Raw genomic sequence first — 21828 nt, 5'->3', positions numbered from 1 at the left:
GAGAGAGAGAGAGAGAGAGAGAGAGAGAGAGAGAGAGAGAAAGAGAAAGAGAGAAAATAGGGGGAAACCTGAAAAATATCCATCTCAAAGGATCTGTCGCCGATAAATTGCTGGCACCTAAACTAATACAACAACGCATCATTTAGGGGCTATTTTCCACGAGAATCACTATAATGTTTCACGTGTTTTTTTATAAAATACCATTGTCTCCATTCAATGCACCATGACCTTTTATGCGGCTCATTGAGCATTTCTACTCTTCCACGAATTGATAATCTTTTATACAAACGCCCACATATTGATATATTGAGTGAGTTTTTAGTTTCATTTGTTTATCAATAGAATTGGTGGACGTTGTCACCCATGATTTTTCTTTCTCCCCATATGTCGCCTTTAAAGTTACACATTACAAGCCTATGTCAGGTGGAGTGGATGAGTAGTCTGCTGACATTGCTAAAATTTTCTTCTACTTAATTACCAATAGTGTCTCTTTGCATACAACACCGCTATACAATCAAACGAATTTTCTGCCTTTAGTAGAATGCATTCAACCGAATTATTTGTGTGCTGTTCATTCGAGCCAATCCAAACGGTTGCATTGTTGAAAAAAAAATTGGCCAATAGGCCTTTCAATAATTTTCAATGATTCTCGCTGAATTTTTAGTGAAAAAAAGAAAATTTTCCATTTATTACGGCTATTGATGTTTTCTCAAAAGATGTTCGCTGGCCCGCTGCTCTACAGAAATAACACACTGGATACGTGCTCCCTCAGAATGTATTCTAACATTAAACATTCCGTTGGGGATTTTTGACTATGCGCCAGAAGAGGGAAGCCATCGTCCTCCTGCATCCCAATTTTCTCTAGAGATATTTTTTATTTCACCTGTCGCCTTGCTCAATACATTCAATTTAGTAGCGAGGCACAAAACGGTGATAACGATTCTATATATTTGTTAATTTGATTGTTACAATAATGTACGATAATACGACTATTACATTTGTTCACTCTACATTAGTTATAGTTTTTTTTTTTTACGGTCAATCGATTTGCAATCGTCGGGAATAAGTCGACTTATCTCTCATAGCTCATCTACACAAAAGCGGAATAAGTCCACTGACATAAACCTGGCATATAAGACCGGAAGCTGCAAATATCATTTTTGACTCTCCTGTAAAATCACGATTTATCGACTCATCACCCTTTACCGCTTCGCTACTAAATTGTATTATTTTTTCAGCGACTCACTCAAGGCAAGGGAAATTCAATATCATCACTTGAAAGGGTCGAAAGTCGTATTATCGTAGGTACTCATCCATCCATCCATCTGATATGATATGTATAGCTTATCAACAATGTTCGCTAACGTGGCAAATCAATGCATCTCTCTCAAGATGGATTTTATATCAATTTGAAGAGGCTGATTTTCCCCCAGGAAAAAAACAGTAAAAATATACATGTACTCCTTGCATAAGATTACTGTGTATACGTTTCCATACATGTGGATCAATAGATACCCACTTGCTCCATTAAAATGATTAATGCATCCAATGTGTCAGTTCGAAAGTTGAGCCCAGAAAAATTATTCAAATTCTTGAAAAATTTTCCAATTGTTCCACAATTGTGCTATTCTGATCAACTCTATTTACCATCGGCTTGAAAATTGTTATTGAATTAATGTTCATTGGCATTTTTCCTCGCTCCTATATCGAGCAGCAGAGATTGAAAAAATTTCATAGCTTTGTGTTTTGCTCGATTGCTCGATTGCAAAGCGCTTGCTGTTAATTGCATTTGAAATCATCATACGAAATCATATACCACTCATACCAATATAAATATTAATACTTATTAATTTGGATACAGTCGCGCCTCGAGTACACGACATCCTGCTTTAACTCACCCATTTGCCTATCAAATTTGGATAGTTACGAGAGTTGAGATTAAACTCTGGTAAATTTTCAACTCGTGACACTCCTAATGCGTGAATAACAGTTCCAACAAGTGTGGTAATAGTAATAGTTTGATTCTTGTTTCCAGGAGACGTGGTGTCGACGGTGGTGGAATATATCACAACGTAGTTTATCAACGACAACTAGGAAATTCACTCCAACGCTGAGTCCATTGCTGAGTAGAGAAGCAAGAGAGTTCAAGGAGGCCAGAACCTTCCAGAAGATAACAAAGGAGGCTAAAAGTGCCAGAGAAGTTGAACCCGATAGTTCTACACTGACAGGTGAGCGCCAATAATATTTTCCTCTCTCTCTCTCTCTCTCTCTCTCTCTCACACACACACACACAAATTTCTCATAATGACTATCAGAACAATTCAATTTCAATCGATATTTCCTAATTGTAATCTCCATGATAATAATGAAACTTGAGTGGAATTGCTGTATTCCACCTCGGAAATTCAACAGACAGCTCCAGAGAGAATAATTCTCTTTGAAAACATCAATAATTAACCACAAGCCTGCCAACACAATTTCTTCCCATACTCAATGAAGGGCGGGCATACAGTCAAATTAATCATACTCTAAATATTGTTCCAATCTTATATTCCTTTGTTTATTTTATCACATGTCGTGATGATAAAGGATAATGTATCTCTCCCCATAATATTTACGACCCAGTTGCTTACCCGTAGATCTGTAATAGCTTATTTTCATGGTACATAAAGCCCCCTCTATACGCGTTACTGTATCGTCGTAATAAGGACCTAATAAGTACCTAAGTAAGCCCAGTGGTGGAAAAAAATTTATGCTTTTCCTTCTGTTCATTTGAGAATGAGAAGAAAAAACAAACATGACATGTTGTCAGAAATAGAAAGAATTTAGCAAGTCTATCATCGATTCCCTCATATGCCAGTGGTTGTGGTTTTTATGATACCTTCCGACCTCTGTAGACTTGGCCCGTTGTTCACAGAACTCTGTGATTGCACCGGGTGGAGTGAAATGGCACACGCGAAAGGGATTTACTTGCCCGACATGAAAAGGCTATTGCACCAAGGAAAATTGAATTTTTTTAACCCCAATGGAACGAAAAAAAAAACCTTCAGAAGAACAGTAGCTTTTATTGTTCATGCTTGGGTTAAATGTAATTAAATTACATTTCATATATGACTATCAACTATCGGTGCCTTAAGAAGTTTGATTTATCTATTATACAGAAACATTTAGTTATCAGTACCATTGAGACTATCCTCTAAAACTTCAAACTCTTCAAATTCCATTTTTCCAAAATCCGTTTGATTCTTCTTCCAATCGCACTCATTAATCTGCCACTTTGTCAAAGCACTTGCGAATTTGTTAGCAATATTTGATTTTCCATCATGAATTTGTCCAAGTTGAAAATTCGCTTTGAAAAATCCACCGTTATTACGATTATCATCTTTTTTTGGTTCTAAACCTATCACAACCGGGGGTTCACGTTTTGTAATACTTTTACTGATAATTTCCACTCTATCATCCTCGAATGGTAAGCTATTTGGAGTTGTAATTTCAATACTCGGCGACTCAGCAATAGTGCAACCCGTCAGGTCGGAATTTCGTATTAATTTGCCAGTGCTGCTATTATTATTCTCCCTCTGTTGTTTAGCCTCCAACCTGGATCTCCTCTCAACAACCCTTCCGGTAAGTTCAAGCCTACTGTCGCAAGAGTTGCTCTTGACGAGACGAAACTTGACATAATCGTCGAGTCTGAGGCTTGGCTTGTTCCTCTTGAGGATTTTGCTTTTGCAACTGGTGGGTGAAATAAGTGGCCCATTGCAGGTATTGACAACTTTTCCCCCGTAGTAAGTGACAGATGTTCCACATTCTCGTATTTTCTTCAATACATCTGGCAGGATGGACACATAGTGGCCATCCTCCCGCTCAGTATTATTACGCATTGCCTCATCATCTCGACAATCAATATCTTCATCCTCCGAACAAGTACACTGAGCTCCACTGCCAGGATCCGTATCAGGATAATCACTCGACACTCCTGAACTCACACTGCCAGCATCCCAATTAGTCAGATGATGCCGGCGATTAATTTGCTCTCGATAGTTTTTAATTTTATTCCTGGCGCAGCCAGGAACATCACTAGCTGATGTATCTCCACTTGTTGCTTCAAATGACTGTGCAATTATTCTTGTCTTAGATTCATTACTCCTTGTAACGTTACCAAGAGCGTCTTTACCTGTCTGAATAGTAGTTGAGGATGTTCTGTCGAGACCCTCAAATAGACGCATCAGATCCTTCGCCCTGCTTGACGATCGTGATCTTAAAAGTTGGGTGGGAGGATTATGGATTACTAAAGATTATTTACATAAGCCCAATAGGGAAAATAGTGTGGTATTAATTTTTACCTTGAAATCTCCAAGTTGTTGACATTGACGTCATCACACATATTGCTAAGATCTTTCATGCTGACACTCTTTCGGCCCTTACAATTGGCTTGATTTGATGTACTCTTTGGGAACAATGTCGCTTCAAATATTCTCCTTACGTTTCGCACAGTATCAGGATCTGGCAGTTCCTCATCGATTAACTCACGATTAACCCTGTTGACCGAACTAATTATTTAACGATAACAAGATAGTTCATCGGTGCTTCATTGATGACACGTCATTAATGGCTTACCTTATCGGGTGATAGAAGAAGTGTTTTCTCAATGATGATTGTTTCGAAATATTTTGAGAGTCTTTATTTTTAGCTGTTGTTTCTGAATTATTACCACTCTCATTTTCTGACTTCTTCTCACTTGTATTCGTCTTTCCTTTGCCAACCGTAGAGGATGATTTTATCTCAATATGCTCGGCTCGTACAGGTTCGATGATTACGACATTGTTATCGAGCAACAATTCTTGGAATGAATAGTCTCGTAGATATTGCATAAGTCCCTCGTATCCAACGTCTCCTTTATGCGGTACATTTCCGTATATATTTTTCCCAAATAATCGTGACTTGACAATCTTATAACGCACATGATCAAATTCCGCGGCATCTGTATCCTGACACTCGAGAGATTTAACACAACTTCGTGATCTTGTAAGATTGGTGCAAATTTTGCTACCTGCTTTATTATTTTTATCCTCCATTTGCATAGACAACTGTTCCTCGCTAGGTTTCTTGCTGAAAGGTACTATATCCTCAGTGACATCTACACCGTCGTCGTCGTCGTCCTCGTCGTCGTCGTCGTCGTCGTCGTCGTCGTCGTCTATAGATCTTCGTCTTGTGTCACTACCGCAGTCAGATCCAAGACCTAGATCAGAACTCTCAGATGGTGCTTCAAATCTCAGGCTTCTGCATGCTTTTCCAATCATGCTTGAGGTTTCTTTCACAATCTTATCAAATCTACTCTCTGGTTTTGATACCTCTTTCTCAGTGAATTTAGATTTAAACAAGTTGCATGCTTCACCGATTTTACATTCCTGTAATGATGAAAATTTAAAGAAAAAAACAAATTAATATTTCAAATTTCAAGCGAATAATTCTAATTTACAATGATTGTAAGAAAAAACTTTACTTGTTTGTCATTTCCATTCTTCTGTTTCACATTTTCATCTACAATATCTTGCTCCATATGATGGTTGTTTCTTTTAACATTCGTCTCCTGCCTCGCGACATCATCAATCTCAATGACAGTAGGTCCCCAATTTCTCTTTTTCGTCACCTCGCTGTCAATAATTTTCAAGACCTGTGGACGCCTAGACATGTCCTCAATCTCCTCACTATCGGATATCCACAGAGATTTGGAATCCTCAGCCTCTTCAACCGTTCCCCCAGGTATATTGCCCTCGTTCCCATCAACAATTACACTTGTTGAAGTATTTTTTTCCTCGCTCTCCGAATGATTTTTCTCAGAAGAAATACGGGTGTCCACAGGCTGCTTTCCAAATAAATTGTTATTGCATTCGTCCTCAATATTTTTCCTCTCTAGGCTCTTGGATTGCTGCTCGACCTCGTCCTTGGCAGTGTCGAAAGACTCACGATGGGAATTTGTCTCCCACACGCTTCTACCAGATGACGAAAGAAAACTTTTCCAGGACTCCTCGTCCGTCGGGCTCTTTTCAAAGATTTTCTCATCAACCGAATGACTCCTATATTTTTCCTCATCAGTCACATTGCTGCCAATTTGCAATGAGTTATCCTGATTGTCATCAGAGAACTCGGAAACCTGTAGTAATTGTAGATTCAAATAAAAGAAAAGAAAAGAGAAGAAAAGAATTTCACAAGAATTAAATAAGATGAATAATAATAACCTGTAGTATTCTCGGTGTTTGCCTTGGTTCCGATTCTACACCATTGATTGATTCACCATCAGACTCACTAGACGTCTCGTTCCCCTTCGTACCACCACCACCCACCAGTTTCACCCTGTTTGAAGGTGTAAAATTGCTGTTCCTGGTATCTGATTCGTCAAACTCCAGCCGTACCTTTGACAGAGGCAGTAAATTCAGGACATCAAAGTACTCGAGCTCTCCGTCCTCTCCATCCTCGAATAAAATACTATCTAAGCTACGATGTTCCTTCCGCTTGCGCTTCACCTATGTTAATTACATACTCTCCCATATTATCCACAAAATGAATAGATGCATAGTTTATCATCATTAAAATATCATGTATTAGACACTAATGGCTAATGTGCGCAATGCGTTATATTGTGTATTATATGTATTCAGCAAACTCGGTAGAATGTAGATATTATAGCCATAAAGTAAGAGAACCAGGTCAGACTCAGGGCCACCTGAATTTAATTTAAGGAAAGAGCATTAATATGTGTGTGTGTCTGTCTTTTTGTGGCTCAGCAAGAGCCAACAGCCATTCATAAGTTGCCAACTTTTGTCCACGAAAATGCTCAACCAATTCTGGGATAACTTTTTTGGGAGCTATAAGAAATTTGATGAAATATTCATGTTGCTATAAAATTTAAATTCACAAATGCACATTAGGGACTCGACAGAGGAGGGCAATGTCCAGGGAAACACTATCATCAGAAATATTTACCTGCGTGTATATATCTCGTTGCCCTTCATTAAGAGCAGGCCAGTCGTCCTCAACAATGTCAACAAGACCGCTGACAGTGTCGAGGTCTTGATGGCTCCGATATCGTCTCGGTGTTCTCGGCCAATCGAGTATATTTAATCTATCGGGTTCCTCACGATTTGTAAGTCTAGCACAATAAGGAGGCTCTTGCAAGTAGGGCAGTGTCGATGGTCTCGAGTGAAGATCGCAGATCGAGTGAGAGTGATAGGGCCTCACCTCGTGGTACCCGTCGTAAGTATCCGAAAGATGCTGCTGACTCTTGGATAATCTTTGGACAAATTAATAAAAATGGCGTTCATCAGAAAAAATCATCAATTTAATTCTCTCGCAAGAATTGTTTAATTACCTGTCCTTGAGTGAGTTCCTGTCAATAAGTTTGGCCCGAGGAATCAGCTGAGGTCTCCTCGGCACATCCAAGGTCAGTTCGCCCACTGAAAAATTACGATTCACCTCTCGATCGTTTCTACTGTCCTCGGATATCACCGCCAAACTCCGCGTTCTCTTCAACAATTTACGTCGGCCCTGGCTGTTTTGTTCACTCTGCGGCTCATATCGAGGGATCTCCCTGGGATTGAAGACAAAAACAAGAAAAAAACAAGATTCACATCCTCATAATAATACGAGAAATCAAATGATAGAAAATGTTGGCTAATCTTGATGGGGCTACTCGAATACATTCGTCTGTTGCGCAACGAAAAACGACAATGAATTGCCTGGTGCCTTTTTACGCGTCACGGTTTCACTCTCATGTGTCCAACAAATGCGGTAATAAAAAAAAAATTCAAGTCTATCCAAGGTTTTTAGAAAAAATCTCGTATTCTGAATTCAGCGTCGATTCAATCCTTGAAAAAGTAGAGCTGAACCAGATTCAAATGGTAGGAAAAAATTGGATACTTGTGCTACATTCTTGGATGAATTGTCGAAAGAAGAGGATAATATTAGTTGTGAAAAACTAAGTCGGGAAATGACGTGTATACAAATGAAAAAAAAAAGAAGGAAATCAAGTCAAGTGAGGTAATTGAAGTTAGTTAGCCCTCGGAAAGAGAACTCAATCATTCAGACCAAGTCAACTGTAAGTTAATTTATCCGTAATAAAATTGTCGTTTCGGAGATAAATAACGTTTTATTTATTGCCTCTACTGTATCAATTCCCGAGTAATACAAGAGAGGGAGACAAAAACAATAAGACTAATTGAGATGTTGAGAAGGGACCTCTTAATGCCATACATAACAAAGTACCATAGAAGGCAAATGCCCCAGTGCATCCGTTCTCAAGACAATGTATTATGTAATTTATATCGCATAAGACTCTTGGACCTTTTTTACGTTTGTTAAATTTTCATTATTGGACAAATTATCTTGTGAAATTTTCTATGCAATATACGGTTGATAAACAAGGATATAAAAAAGATCATTTCTTATTTGAGGGGTGAAACAACCCTTAAGAAACAATGGATTTCTCCTCATCTTTTTTTTATATGGATAAGTCAATAAGATATAAGATATGAAAACAAGAGCTGGAAAATTTGACGTTGTGAAAGAACCCTGAAGCATTATAAACTCAGTTGCAGAAGCCTGAATCCAACTTGCTCGACTTACTGCGAAATTCATTCACTTATAGTGAGACTGCACTGAAAAACAAGAGGATTGAACAAAGTATACACGCCCCACAAAAAAGACCCCGAGTTTTTCGCTCGCCCAGTACCATGAAGGAAAAAACAATTACACGGAAAAAAGTGGTTGAAAGGAAAATACTCGAATGAATTTTTGAAAATATCATGGAAATGAAATAGGTCAACAGCAATTGCTGGACCTCCTCCTATCAATCACTCAATTCAAAGCACAAGTGCTCTGATCAATCGATTCATCCGAATCGAATGTCCACCAATGAATAGGGGGCAAAAAACACATTAGTACGAGGTATTGTATTAGTGTATATGCACGGCAACATATCCCGTTGAATTTCCGGCTCGATGAGAGCTAGCCTCTCAACCCTTCACATCCCCGAGTGGTTGGCATTCTCACGTATAGAAACCTGGCATGAATATCCTATGACCCAACGGACAGGAAGTAGTTCCGCAGTTTGAATTCAACAGCCAGAGTGTCGTAATACATTGAAATGAATATCGATTTTTCCTTGTGCTGTTAAAAATAATGAAATGAGAATGACCAAGTAATAAATCAAATTAATGAAATATCGGCTGTGCGATTTACGGCAAGGGGTATCTTCGAACCACTTTTATAATCAAGTGGAGTCTGCTAATTAATGAACGCTATTTTGTGGAACTACATTTCATGGAACCAAGTGCCTTACATGTTTTACGATTCTGGAACGTAAAACAACTAGAGATTGAGAGAGAGGCTACACTTATGACCCACAAAACACTATAGGAAATCCCTCTTATTCTTCTACACTTTTTCCATGGCATTTTGTCTCTCATAAAAAAATTTGCGACGAGAAACCTTTCAAAATAATATCAAAGTGAATCGACAAAAGACAGAGAGAAAAACGGTCAACAGGAGAGAACAAATCAAATATATCACTCACCTTGTGAAAATGGAAATCCATGGAAACCAACCTACAGCCACAATTTTTCACTCTTCAACTAATTTCCGCCGAGAAAGGCTGAAAAATTATAATTTTTAGAGGAAAGTTGAGTTGAATCGATGGAAACAAAGCCGGCAGAAGGATAACTTGGTGGCACACCTGTTCACAACAGAGTGCACTGAGGATAGCACGCGGGTTGTTCCTGTTATGTCCCCCAGTAAGCACTCGTCTGTAAGATACGCGACCAACTACTCTATTGGAGAAGGGGGGAGCCCAAGTAGTATCATGTTAAATTCACTGTGTGCATGTGACATCATGCGAATGTCTCGTGATAAAGTCATCACTCCTGACAAGGGATGTGGAATCAAGAATGATCAGAATCAATAAGTGATATTTGAATATTGATGAATAATTAGAGAGAAGCATATCACGAAGAGTGCAACTTTGATTCCTCCAAGGGCCGCAAGGTTCAATTTCAAGGTTGTACCAGCATCACTCTCCCGAAAGGAATTATCATCGAGTCTCCGAAAAAAAGTAATCATAGTGTAGCTATCTAATTAAGATGGAGAGAGAGTCCAAGTAGAGTGTGTGTCAACGTGTGTACTTGCAATTTTCTTTTCACTTCACTTCATTTCCCCCCTCTATATTCTAATTCAAATTGACAATAAACGGCGGTTTTTGCTGGGAAACGGAATTCATTAATATACATAACAGAGCTATTCACCAGCAAATGAATTTCTCGTGTCTTCGGATCTCCTTGCACTTTATCCCTTTAACACAACCCGCAATTTTATAAAAAAAAGCCGTATCACCGCTTATTATGCATTTTTTATTTTTATTTCTTTGTCCCAGTAGTGAAAAAATGCCGTAGCGAGAAGAGAGTGAACAAACGTGAAAGTATTAAACGTAAGTTTTTCATCCAGAGGGAGCATACCCACCACCCATATTTTTTTCCATGTTGTTTGCATTTTCAGAAATAACAAGTATAACTTTCACATTATTATTTTTAAATGTACCCAGACGGTTTGTTTGTTTGCTCAAGCACATGTCATTTAATTTTTAACTCTCGTATTTACCATCATGACGTTTAAATGTTAATTTTTATTCATCTCGTGAATTTTTATATAAAAAATTGCGCTTTCACGTGAACCGCCGTTCGTCATCGAGTCCAGAGAATAACTGGTGCACAAAAAAAATGTGAATTTTGTAGGTAAAAAATTATAAGGGCGAGGGTTTATTCTGAATTATCACAGGTGTTGTCCACTTGCGACCACACATGAAGAACAAGGGAGTGCATTTTACCGGGGATTGCTCGACGCCAGGTGAGCTTCAGTGATTCATGAATTTCCTGTCTCAACGAATACTATAAATCATTCATATCGCAATATATTTTCACAATCTCTGAATACAGCTTATTGTTAAAAATAATAAAATCCAAGAGCAAATATATATTCAGCGTGACTCTAATTATCAAATCACCGTGAATTTTACAGCAAAGTAATAAACTTTAATAACTTCACTAAAACAAGCGAAATACTCTTGTAAACATTGTACACGTCAGCAGGGATGCACGACGTTGAGCATATTACATGGGCTTTACCCTCCATGCATTATTTCCAATTTTCACCTACTGTCGAAACAGTAGGTTAATATGCATTATATGTATTTATTTATGACGAAACATGAACAATGCATGGAATTTTTCACGTTATCGGAAATATCCTGTGTGATGCAATCTATCTTGATTTACTTATTTATTTATTTATTTATTCAAAGAAAATAATGCAATTATTATTTCGAAATAGTTTATGAGTATCACGTTTTCAGGATATTTCATAAACTTGAAAATTCCTCCTTCCGTATATTTAAATTCCATTTAAACTCGGCGCTTGTAGAGCACATTTCACGTTACGATGAACCCTGGAATTTCATGAACTCTCGGCAAACGTTGAATTTAAACACCGCCAACCATTCGTCATGGATTGCCGCTCGTGAAAGTGAAATATAGATGCGTGTATCTAAAATTCATTCCTGTCATTCCTGTGTTTATTATATTTTCTTTTCCACCACCTCTCGCTAGTAGATTGGTTGATTCGCAAAAATTAAAATCCATGTCATCCGGCAATTTATTTCCAATTGTAATTTTCATTATATATAAAACTATGCCATCTCGCTCGTTATCGTCATTGCTAGTCTGTCATTATGCGAGTGCAACAGTAGCAATTAAATTACGCCAATAAAAAACAAGAATAAATTAATCTTGGAAAGTTTGATGATATTATTTCTAAATCACGATATTTTCTAGCGTGACACATCAAGAAGGAGGTTTATTGTTTCATTTTAATCCGTTGACAATAGCACACTGAAAACTTGGATGATGGTGATGGACATTAGACAATGCAGAAAACACAAACAAATACGAGTGAGAATAGAAAATTTAGTGTTTTTAGTGTTTTTCCGTGGACAATTCTGTGCAATATGCTTTTTTCTCCCGAACTATTATATTTCAACAATTCCATATAGGAAGGTAGACGAAACGATGGGAATAATGGGAATAATTGAGAAAATGCCACGGGAAACATTGCAATCCAATAAATAATGGAAATATTCATGGAAATGGAAATATTATACAGTACCTCTCAGCAAATTCCATAGTGACTTGAGAGTAAACAATTTTAACCGAAAACATGGTCAATATTCATTTGGAAAAAGCACAAAAATATGAAAACCGAAAGTAACAACTAATAGAATAGAACCGCATATAATGCCGACAAGCGAGCACTCGTAAACACACTGAAATCGAAAAAGACAGCTAGAATTTTACTCATCCCCTCTCATCAGAAAGTGAATAAGTAAAGTGGTGGACACGTGAAAAGCATCACGATTCATTCGTCCAACAAAGTCATTGTTTTCATTCCCCCGTGTAGTCCCCGTGGTATGCATAATCCCATCCCATATAATAAAGAGAATAGGATCGAGCATGGTTAAACCAACGTGATTACGTTGGTCTGTGTACATGTACACGGATGTCCGGCGTTCCGCCACTACACCTCGTTCTCATTGTGGCCTTTCCTTCTGTTCCGCCGCACACCTTACCTCTCCCACTATTTTTTCAATTCCCTACATGCTGCACGCGGCACGCTCAAGGGATAATTAAATCAAACAGCAAAGTCACAACACTATTAATTATTGGAGAAATTCAATAGCATTCATTGCGGATCCAAACAAACAAACAAACAAAAACATGAAACACAGAGTTGGCGAGCATGGCACACTCCTTGATCAAGGTCACTAGGTGATTAGCAGTTCATTGCGAACATCTGCATCTGCATATTCATTCATATGGTGTATCAGTTCTCATTATACATCCTCAAAATATTGTCCATTATTATTCAAACTCATGTTATGGCGATTATCATGAATTTCTTATTATTATCCATCTTTTTTTTTAATGAAGAAGGAATTTTCATGTTTACAATTAACTGATGGAAGGTGCAGGAGCTAATTTGCGCAGGAAAAAAAAGGACAATGATCAATTAATATAATTTATTTCACAACTCACCATTTTTTTCTTTTTTACTATTAACGAATGGATTTTTACTCATCCGATATTTTTCATACATCTCTTGTACATCACTGAACAATCGACAGGAGAAAATAATCTAGGCGTTATACGCGGGAAGTGGAGTATCGTGAATGCTCATAATTTCTTCACGTGAAATGAGCATTTGGAGCATGAATCACGTGCTAATAATCGTTTCTTGACCATTGCAACAGTTGCAGCAATTAGCCATTGGTCATTATCTCATCAAGAGCCACCGTGCCAGAAAGCAAATGATCATTTTTTTTAAATATTTGAGAAAAAAATTTCTCTTGTTTTAAAAAAATTAGTCAATGGACTTTCTATGGAGAGTCTATAAATTACCGTAGTACTAATTCTTCTGCTTTACGACCTGCCAATTATTAAAGGTTGCTAATGAAATCCTATTTTCAGTTGATTTTCGGAAAAGAATTTTGAAGACACAAACGTACCGCCAAAACTAGTGTTCCTCCGGGGAGGAATACTGCTCGATTCTCAAAGACTAACACGAGACGTCAAGTCACGAAGAAAAAATAAATAATATCAATAAATTAATTATTTTTCTTTGTTTATTTATACTGACCTTTGGCCCCTCTGGCGTTGTCTCTCATGCATCCACAATGCATCGCCAAGATTATGTGCACCACTCTGAACACCACCCATAATTGATTAGTGTCAGGGGGAGAATAAAATGGAAACCCCGAAGCTCGTTATCAATTATAAATCGTCAATGTACAATCAATCTCATACAGATCCGTGCAAATTGTTGAAATTGAAAATGGAATTTGCATCAAGTGTCATTACTCGATAAAGGCACCCCTATTTCTCCAATTCACTGTTTCATCACCAGATGGCGAAAGGCCATTTTTCGTTCCGCATGTGCCGAGTTATTTTGATGTTTTAAGGGAGTCAATTGTCCATTCAACTTTAGCGAAATTGAGTTTTCCTACGTTGAGTTTTTCCAGAAAGGGTCTTGGCTTCACGGCTTAGACCCACAAATATTAAAAACATAAAAAAATTACTAAAAAGACGTTTTTTTTTCTTTTGATTTTCTTCAATTATCATGAGAAATATTCAGTCACTATTGAATTGAATTTTCATAAAACACACACACATACATACATTAGTACATAATATTAGCACAAATAAAATATTCCCATTCCGTATGAGATGCCTCTCCGGTAAACCATGTTTACTTATTAATTGTGCACAGTCTCGCAGTAAACTGATGGCATGTAAGGCGAAAGAGGCTTGCGTGAATTTTCGCAAAGGTTGGTTAAGTATCAAGTGGCGGGGGAGAGCTTAGCTATTGCGGGACGACTTGTTAGCTACCACAGGCGGCGGCAGTAGATTGTTCCACCATCATGCACCTGGCTACAGGTGCTTGCAGTTTCCACATTTTCCGTCGATACGACTTGTCGATTAAGTGATTTCACTAATCGATTAATTTTTTTCCTCCCCTGCCAGTCAACTAAATTCAATGATTTAATCCTCGAATGCAATTGGCCTAATTATGTTGTACATAATTAATAACGAATGTTAAATAATAGATTTGATGATGTGATGAGAAGTGATGAGGGTTTATTATCAATTCCCGAAAAGGAGGTATTAGTGTTGTTAAAAGAATGGAAAATTTTACAAGAAATTGAAAAATTGAAATTTGGGGCCACGGATTAATTTCGTGCCCCTAACAAGTGTCCCTTTGTCTTTATCTGCCTTCCCTCCTCCACGGTCTCTATAGTTGGTTCCGTTCTGCTTACTCCCTCAAAAGACTTCCACCTCAACTATTTTTATTCATGTTTTAATACGCTTTTGCCTCCTGTGCATGTTGTTTCATTCCGTCTCCACACTCTGATACCTCCTCCTGCATACCCAACGGCCGTATTTAATCAGGTTATACGGACTCAACTCTCGATCGCAATTATTATAGCTAAATGTATCACGGAAGGTGCATTAACTGTTTTCATCCATTAGCATGCAATTTTTAACTTGCTATTATTATTATTATTGTTATTATTTCCATTTTTCAGAAGTGAGCGTCGATTTCCATCGAGGATTTCCAAGGATCACAGTGCCCCTCCCTTCGAGAAAAGAAAGATGTATTTTTACCCTCAAACCAATTACCCATACAGTTGGAGATTTTCTCAATATGCTTAAATCCGAGGATCGTGGAATTGATCGTGCATCAATCACGACCATTGATGGAACAAGAATAGGAGGTAGTAATACTATAGAATCACTTCTAGATGCTGACTTTAAGTTGATCATCAATGACGCAATATACGACGTTACACCACCGGCTCAGGAGAATTATTCAATGGTAAATGTTGCATGCAATTTATCCAATCAATCAGTCAAATTATTCAATTATTATTTTCCATGTTACATTACAGGAGACCATTGACAAGTTATCGGACGTTCAGATGACGGTGTGTCAGCTCTACGAGGCCCTCCACTGCCAAGAGTACAACTCAATCCTAGAGAGGGAAACAGTCGCAGAGTTGGAGCAAGTCATGCTTGAGTTGGAGCCGCTAGAAGCGGTGAGTTGATTACAATTTTTCATGTTATTTTTTCGTTAAAAAATTAACGAGTTCCAGTCAATGAAAAAAAAAAAAAACAAAAAAAGAAAAAAAAAAAAAAAAGAAAAAAAAAAAAAAAAGAAAAAAAAAAAAAAAAGAAAAAAAAAAAAAAAAGAAAAAAAAAAAAAAAAGAAAAAAAAAAAAAAAAGAAAAAAAAAAAAAAAAGAAAAAAAAAAAAAAAAGAAAAAAAAAAAAAAAAGAAAAAAAAAAAAAAAAGAAAAAAAAAAAAAAAAGAAAAAAAAAAAAAAAAGAAAAAAAAAAAAAAAAGAAAAAAAAAAAAAAAAGAAAAAAAAAAAAAAAAGAAAAAAAAAAAAAAAAGAAAAAAAAAAAAAAAAGAAAAAAAAAAAAAAAAGAAAAAAAAAAAAAAAAGAAAAAAAAAAAAAAAAGAAAAAAAAAAAAAAAAGAAAAAAAAAAAAAAAAGAAAAAAAAAAAAAAAAGAAAAAAAAAAAAAAAAGAAAAAAAAAAAAAAAAGAAAAAAAAAAAAAAAAGAAAAAAAAAAAAAAAAGAAAAAAAAAAAAAAAAGAAAAAAAAAAAAAAAAGAAAAAAAAAAAAAAAAGAAAAAAAAAAAAAAAAGAAAAAAAAAAAAAAAAGAAAAAAAAAAAAAAAAGAAAAAAAAAAAAAAAAGAAAAAAAAAAAAAAAAGAAAAAAAAAAAAAAAAGAAAAAAAAAAAAAAAAGAAAAAAAAAAAAAAAACAGAAACAGAAACAAAAAAAATTGTACGAAAATTACAGTTTGTACATTGATTCTTTAAAATTTCCCTGTAACTATAAAGTTACAAAAAATATTGAAAAGTTATAACTTTTAATACTTGCCACCAAGTAGACATTATTGTTTGACGCCCATCTAATTACGTGAAATGGTCATATTCAATTTTCTCCTTTTTTATCATAGAAAAAGCTGGAACTGGAAATAACCTCAGAGAGGCGTGCCAATTTACACGCATTATTTGGTCTAATGGCGATGGGGATTCAAGTAGGTATCCTAGCCCGATTAACGTGGTGGGAATATTCTTGGGATATTATGGAGCCTGTGACCTACTTTGTCACATACGTAACCGGTATGGGATGCTATATCTATTTCATTATGACAAGACAGGTAATTGGATGCTTGAAAATTTAATGATATTATAAAGCCATCATTTATAACAATAGTTGGCTTGGAGAGCCGCCAATGTTAGGCCAATAGTCTTTCTCATAAGTAAGAATTGCTATTTGTTCCCAGGAATTCATGCTACCTGACGTGATGAATCGAAGGTATCTACTGGTATTCCACAAACGTGCTAAAGCCATTGGCCTAGATCTCAACATTTACAATCAACTGCGAGAGAGAGCATATGAACTCGAGACAACGTTGAAAATAATACGTGGACCACTGTGGAATCATAAGCACAAAATTGAACAGAAAATACGAGAGAGAGCAAGATCGTCAAGTTGTAGCTCAAGCTCAAGCTCAAGCTCAAGCTCGGAATCAAGGTCAAGATCAAGATCACCTCATCCAAATTCACATTCACACAAAAGTCATAAAAATGACGAGAAAGTACATAACAAAGCGGACAAGTCATGAATTGAATTGTCAGTGTGACAAATGCTCAATAGAGTGTAGAGTAAATTTATTATTAATAATACATCGAAATCAATGGAGAACTTTTCCTTTGAGGCAAACAAGTCATTGACATTATTCTCATATTGTCAGTGTCAATTATCTCATATCTGCAAAATGAATATTTATCTTTGCCAATGTTTGTTTATCCAGCGGAGTCTTGATTATGGGACAGTGTTGCAAAGGGGCCATATTCTGTTGGATTATAATTAATTACAAATTAATGAAACAGCTCACTTATATTTTTCAATTACAATAATACAAATGTGCCAACAATGTTCGTGGCTTCTAGTCGACTCACCACGTTACCTCTCTGCATCAAAACATCATTATAATCATCAGTCTCTCAGTAACCCATAAACTTCCATTATCATTCGTTTTTGGGTCACAGTAGCCGTTGGGCAGATTAAGATAAAAATTTTAAAAATCTATTTTATACGCTTGAAAAATTGGTCGGCTCGCTTCTTAAGATTACCTTGAATCTTCAACTATATTTTAAAAGATAGTACATGGCTGTTGAAACCTAGGGAATTATAATGAAAAAATCATTATAAATTCATAGAGAATTAATCGTTGAAAGTAGCCCTTGTCATTCTTCAAAACCGTTCAAACAATGAAAATCTTTCGCTTTATACACCATATATTTCTCACCTGGCCATCCGTCCGCCATGAATGCTTGAAAAAAATTGCAACACTTATACCACTCTCTGGCACTCTTCAACTAATACAACTATTTAGTAGTTGTTCAATAGCCGCCAAATTAAATTGTAATAGGAATAATAATGTGAGAGATTGGAGATACAATTAATTGGACAAGTTGATTTACCTACTGCACATTTTAAACTAGAACTAGAAGAACAATTTTGCAACTTTTTATAGAGAATCTCTTTCATGGCTATGCTATAACTGGCACCAATTCCACATTTTAAGAAATGTTGAAGTCAAAGAAAATGTCTGTATTGGCGATGATCAAGTTGTAATTATTTTTTTCTCTCTATATTTGATGGCTAAAATAGGGGAGGCCCACTTGAGGTGGGTATTTTTTTTTTTTCTCTTAAATATCAAACCACTTAAATATCCACCTCAATAAACTCAGGAATAAATTAATCATCAATTAATCTCAAACTGTATTCTCTTCAAGGAAAAGAAAAGAACAATTGGATAAATGTTATTTTTATTTGTCTTCAACATTTCTTCACAGAAATCACAGTAAGTGCTATTTATCAACAATGAAAATTAATCAGAAAATACTAATTGCACCAATTACTCTCAAGGCAATAGATTCAATAATAGTTGACGTATAAAAAATGCATCGCACAATCTTACCATAAGGATTGAAGAAAAGGTGAAATTTTTCTCTTCCATTAATCGATAATTTTCAATGAGTTATTTAGGCTATGTAAAAAATAATTTCACTCATCATGAGATTGTTGTTGAAATATTTATTTATATACTGCATTTACCTTGTACTTGTGTGAATTATAAGTTTTATGCTATGCTGTTTCTACTTCGAGCTTGTGAGAATGCTGCCTAAACTCTTGATCGATTGATTATTCTGGAAGTTGTTTATGTACATACACCTAGAAATACGAATAATATGCATATAATAAGAAAAACAAAACAAGTTTGAGATGAGGTGAAAAAATTGGATCAAAAAGATGCTGATTTGTATCGTCTTTTCCTTGTATAAAAATAGAAAAATCATATGCCTACTGTAAAAATTGATAGTTGGGTTTATGTTATATACAATACTCTTCAATGCTCGATTGGAGTTTCTCTGTAAATATAAAAATTCACAATAAAAATACATGAATATTTATTCAATAATAATGTTTCCATTCATGATTTTTAACCTACTTGATTATATTTTTGTGCATTGTTAATGAAACTGTCAAGTAGCCATAATGAGAAGGAGATTGAAGGAATTTATTTAAATTCCCCCACCCAACATTCCGCACACAGTGTCAGCCTCTTATATGTAATAATATATATCACAGTGTTGGGGGGCTTTGAGATTCACACCTTAGCAGAGCAGGGCATAATCCGAGTGTCAACAAATCCAACTGTGGCTGTGACTGATATAAAGCACACACCGGAAATAATAATAATCAAACCTATCTAAATCCACTTTTAAATGATAAAAAGTCACAGTGTTATCTAAACTTTGCAAAATATTTGCAAACAAACAAAATTGATGGAAAAAGTGTATTTTCTCGCAGTTGAGGTTAGAAAGTCCCCCTCACAATCAAACAACAATCAAACAATACCAACCGACCGTCTAAAACAGCTGTGTGTAAGGACAACATCTCAGTAATTTTTTTTTCAAAACAACAAAACAATATAATTGATAATTGAAAAAACGTTATCTCCCTAATGTCTTCGAAAATGGAAATTCTCTGGAAACAAGCACTGAAAACATTCGCCGGACGTGAAAGTAATGGATTCAAGCTCTGCCAGAAGAATTTTGAGAAACTGAGGGCCCTCATGAACGAGATAACAGCGGAAGACGTCAAGGTTGATAAGAAAGTACTGGATTATGTGGAGAATCAGTGTGCACCAATGTGTGTTATCGACATATTCGAGAACCAAGACATCACGATAGCTATTTTTTTGTTGAAGCATGGAGTCACGCTGCCGATGCATGATCATCCTGGAATGCATGGATTGTTGAAGGTAGAAGAAAAAATTTTTTTTTAAAACATTTCATTCATTACAATTGAACATTTTGTCACTATCAACATGTTTAAAATATGGAAAATGTCGATTTCATCACATTATTAATTGTCAGGTGATAAACGGTGCAGTGAAAATCGACAGTTTTACAGTGCAAATAGCTTCGGGTCGAGTAATTCAACTAGACGAGGAACTTACAGCCCTGCAACATGCCTCTCAAATAATCGAGACAAATGACCCAGCCTGTGTTTTAACCCCTCACGACCACAATTTGCACGAAATATCCTGTCTTAATGGGCCTGCAGCCTTTCTGGATATTCTTAGTCCCCCATACGACGTGGACCTTGACGAACGAGAGAGAAGCCTTCGACCCTGCACATTCTTCCGTCAAATCGCCCAAGAACAGTCTAACAGCCTGCCGGCAGATACACCTGTTAGAGTGAAACTCATGGCTGTTGATCAACCGCCACTATTTTACTCCACGAATCTCAAGTATTTGGGTCCACCTCTGAGATGAGATTTTAACTGCATTTTATTACAATAAATTCCCAAAGGATTAATTAAGTTATGAGCAACTTTCACATCTCTTAATACAAGTCGCTGGACTCAATCGCTCTTATATTTTTTTCAACATGGAATACAACTTTTTATTTCAATAAGAGTCGACCGGAAATTTTCATTGAAAATTTCTTATTTATAATATAATATCAATAAGAAAAATCCTGACGAATTAATAATAAAACGTTTGACCAATATTAATTAATATTCATGATAAAATACATTTGAGCTTTGAAAAATAATGAAATTTATGTGCATTCGCTAGAAAATTTTACAATTTATTAATTTACGAGACTAGTAATTAATCGATTGACTTTTTACATTAATTTTAAGCATAATGTGGCAGAGCAGAATGAATCATTCCGCTCAATCCCTCTTACAATTGCTCTCATTGATCTAATATAATAGGATTTTTCATTTGACCAATATAAGGAGAATTTTTATTTAACTAATATTTTTCATGGAACTAAAAAATACTGAGAAATTAATCAAATCTTGGCCGAATATTAATTAATACTCCATGATCAAATACATTTGCGCTCCCAAAAATAATATACTTGGTAGGAATGTCCTAAGAAATCTAACGATACTCGCAGAAGGGAAAGGTTTACCAATTGACAATTGATCAATTTATAAAAATTGTATAAAATTAATCTATTGGATTTTGAGTAACTATTTTATTTGGAGCTGGATGAATTATTTTGCTCCCAAGTCTCATATTTTATCCTCTATTTATTCAACTACTACTAGAGAACATTTCAGATCATCAAATTCAATGGTACAAACAAATATCGTAGAACGATTATGCACCTCCCCCTCCGCAAAATATATAGTTTTGATAGCCTTTTAGAAATGCAAAGATACGAAATATCGAGCGTTAAAGATTCAGATGATTTACAAACTGGGGATGGCAATTCCATGGAAAAATTACCAACATTGTTAATCTATGTATTGACGAGTGAAAAAACAATGGTACTTAATTAATTGTAATAAATGACTGCAATCATGCTGATTGTCTGGAGAACAAATATATTTGGATGCCAATGAAGCTTTCACTCTTCTGTATTATTCTTTCATTCCATTTGCATTTATTATTTTCAATATCTTATTCATTGACAAATTTACATGAAATTTAAGCAGAATTCATTATTCAAAATGGTAAAATAAGGTTACCCACTGCGCATGCCCAAGACCAGATATAGAGACTGCGCAACTCCTCTGTGCACATTCATCATGGCGGCCGGCCATTGGCAGACGGTGGAGGTTTTG

General features: G+C 35.8%; 3 protein-coding genes and 1 long non-coding RNA gene across 7 annotated transcripts in view; 2 read left to right on the top strand and 2 right to left on the bottom strand.

Annotated features, from left to right (window-relative positions):
- The window catches only part of LOC107043257 (calcium uniporter protein, mitochondrial), a 22050-nt gene extending 2898 nt beyond the window's left edge, over positions 1-19152 (top strand). The window contains exons 2-6 of the mRNA XM_015264662.2: positions 2036-2228; positions 15182-15471; positions 15545-15691; positions 16621-16824; positions 16951-19152. Of these exons, the coding sequence (XP_015120148.1) occupies positions 2036-2228; positions 15182-15471; positions 15545-15691; positions 16621-16824; positions 16951-17292 (1176 nt within the window). The 3' untranslated portion in view covers positions 17293-19152. The remainder of the gene's footprint in view (positions 1-2035; positions 2229-15181; positions 15472-15544; positions 15692-16620; positions 16825-16950) is intronic.
- LOC107043256 lies at positions 3046-13814 on the bottom strand. 3 transcript variants are annotated; one of them, XM_015264659.1, is made up of 8 exons: positions 13735-13814; positions 7370-7588; positions 6985-7291; positions 6240-6524; positions 5504-6154; positions 4618-5408; positions 4344-4550; positions 3046-4257 (listed from the first exon to the last, which is right to left on the bottom strand). In XM_015264659.1, exons 1-8 carry the CDS (start codon positions 13812-13814, stop codon positions 3168-3170), a joined length of 3630 nt encoding a protein of 1209 aa, XP_015120145.1. In that variant the 3' UTR covers positions 3046-3167. The 3 variants fall into 3 exon arrangements, with proteins under 3 accessions (XP_015120145.1, XP_015120146.1, XP_015120147.1); XM_015264660.1 differs by having other exon boundaries at positions 4344-4538; XM_015264661.1 differs by having other exon boundaries at positions 6240-6413.
- LOC107043259 lies at positions 17322-19960 on the bottom strand. The gene is made up of 4 exons (XR_001461226.2): positions 19186-19960; positions 19042-19105; positions 17630-18908; positions 17322-17523 (listed from the first exon to the last, which is right to left on the bottom strand). It is a non-coding gene; the product is annotated as an uncharacterized LOC107043259 (long non-coding RNA).
- LOC107043258 (2-aminoethanethiol dioxygenase) lies at positions 19352-21607 on the top strand. Of its 2 annotated transcripts, XM_015264664.2 has the most exons (3): positions 19352-19621; positions 19736-20001; positions 20117-21607. In XM_015264664.2, exons 2-3 carry the CDS (start codon positions 19813-19815, stop codon positions 20516-20518), a joined length of 591 nt encoding a protein of 196 aa, XP_015120150.1. In that variant the 5' UTR covers positions 19352-19621; positions 19736-19812; the 3' UTR covers positions 20519-21607. The 2 variants fall into 2 exon arrangements, with proteins under 2 accessions (XP_015120150.1, XP_015120149.1); XM_015264663.2 differs by having other exon boundaries at positions 19352-20001.
- The last annotated feature ends 221 nt before the right edge of the window (positions 21608-21828 follow it).

Source organism: Diachasma alloeum, unplaced genomic scaffold (assembly GCF_001412515.2).
Source record: "Diachasma alloeum isolate Michigan unplaced genomic scaffold, Dall2.0 Dall_scaffold_00557, whole genome shotgun sequence".
In the NCBI taxonomy this organism is placed as follows: domain Eukaryota; kingdom Metazoa; phylum Arthropoda; class Insecta; order Hymenoptera; family Braconidae; genus Diachasma; species Diachasma alloeum.
This window is presented reverse-complemented; position numbering and strand designations above follow the sequence as displayed.

Coding starts and splice junctions, on each gene's coding strand:
- LOC107043256 (XM_015264659.1), bottom strand. CDS start 13,814: ATGGGTGGTGTTCAGAGTGGTGCACATAATCTTGGCGATGCATTGTGG. Junction 7,589..13,734: donor CAACGCCAGAGGGGCCAAAG/GTCAGTATAAAT, acceptor CTTCAATCCCAG/GGAGATCCCTCGATATGAGC. Junction 7,292..7,369: donor AGGAACTCACTCAAGGACAG/GTAATTAAACAA, acceptor ATTTGTCCAAAG/ATTATCCAAGAGTCAGCAGC.
- LOC107043258 (XM_015264663.2), top strand. CDS start 19,702: ATGTCTTCGAAAATGGAAATTCTCTGGAAACAAGCACTGAAAACATTC. Junction 20,002..20,116: donor GAATGCATGGATTGTTGAAG/GTAGAAGAAAAA, acceptor ATTAATTGTCAG/GTGATAAACGGTGCAGTGAA.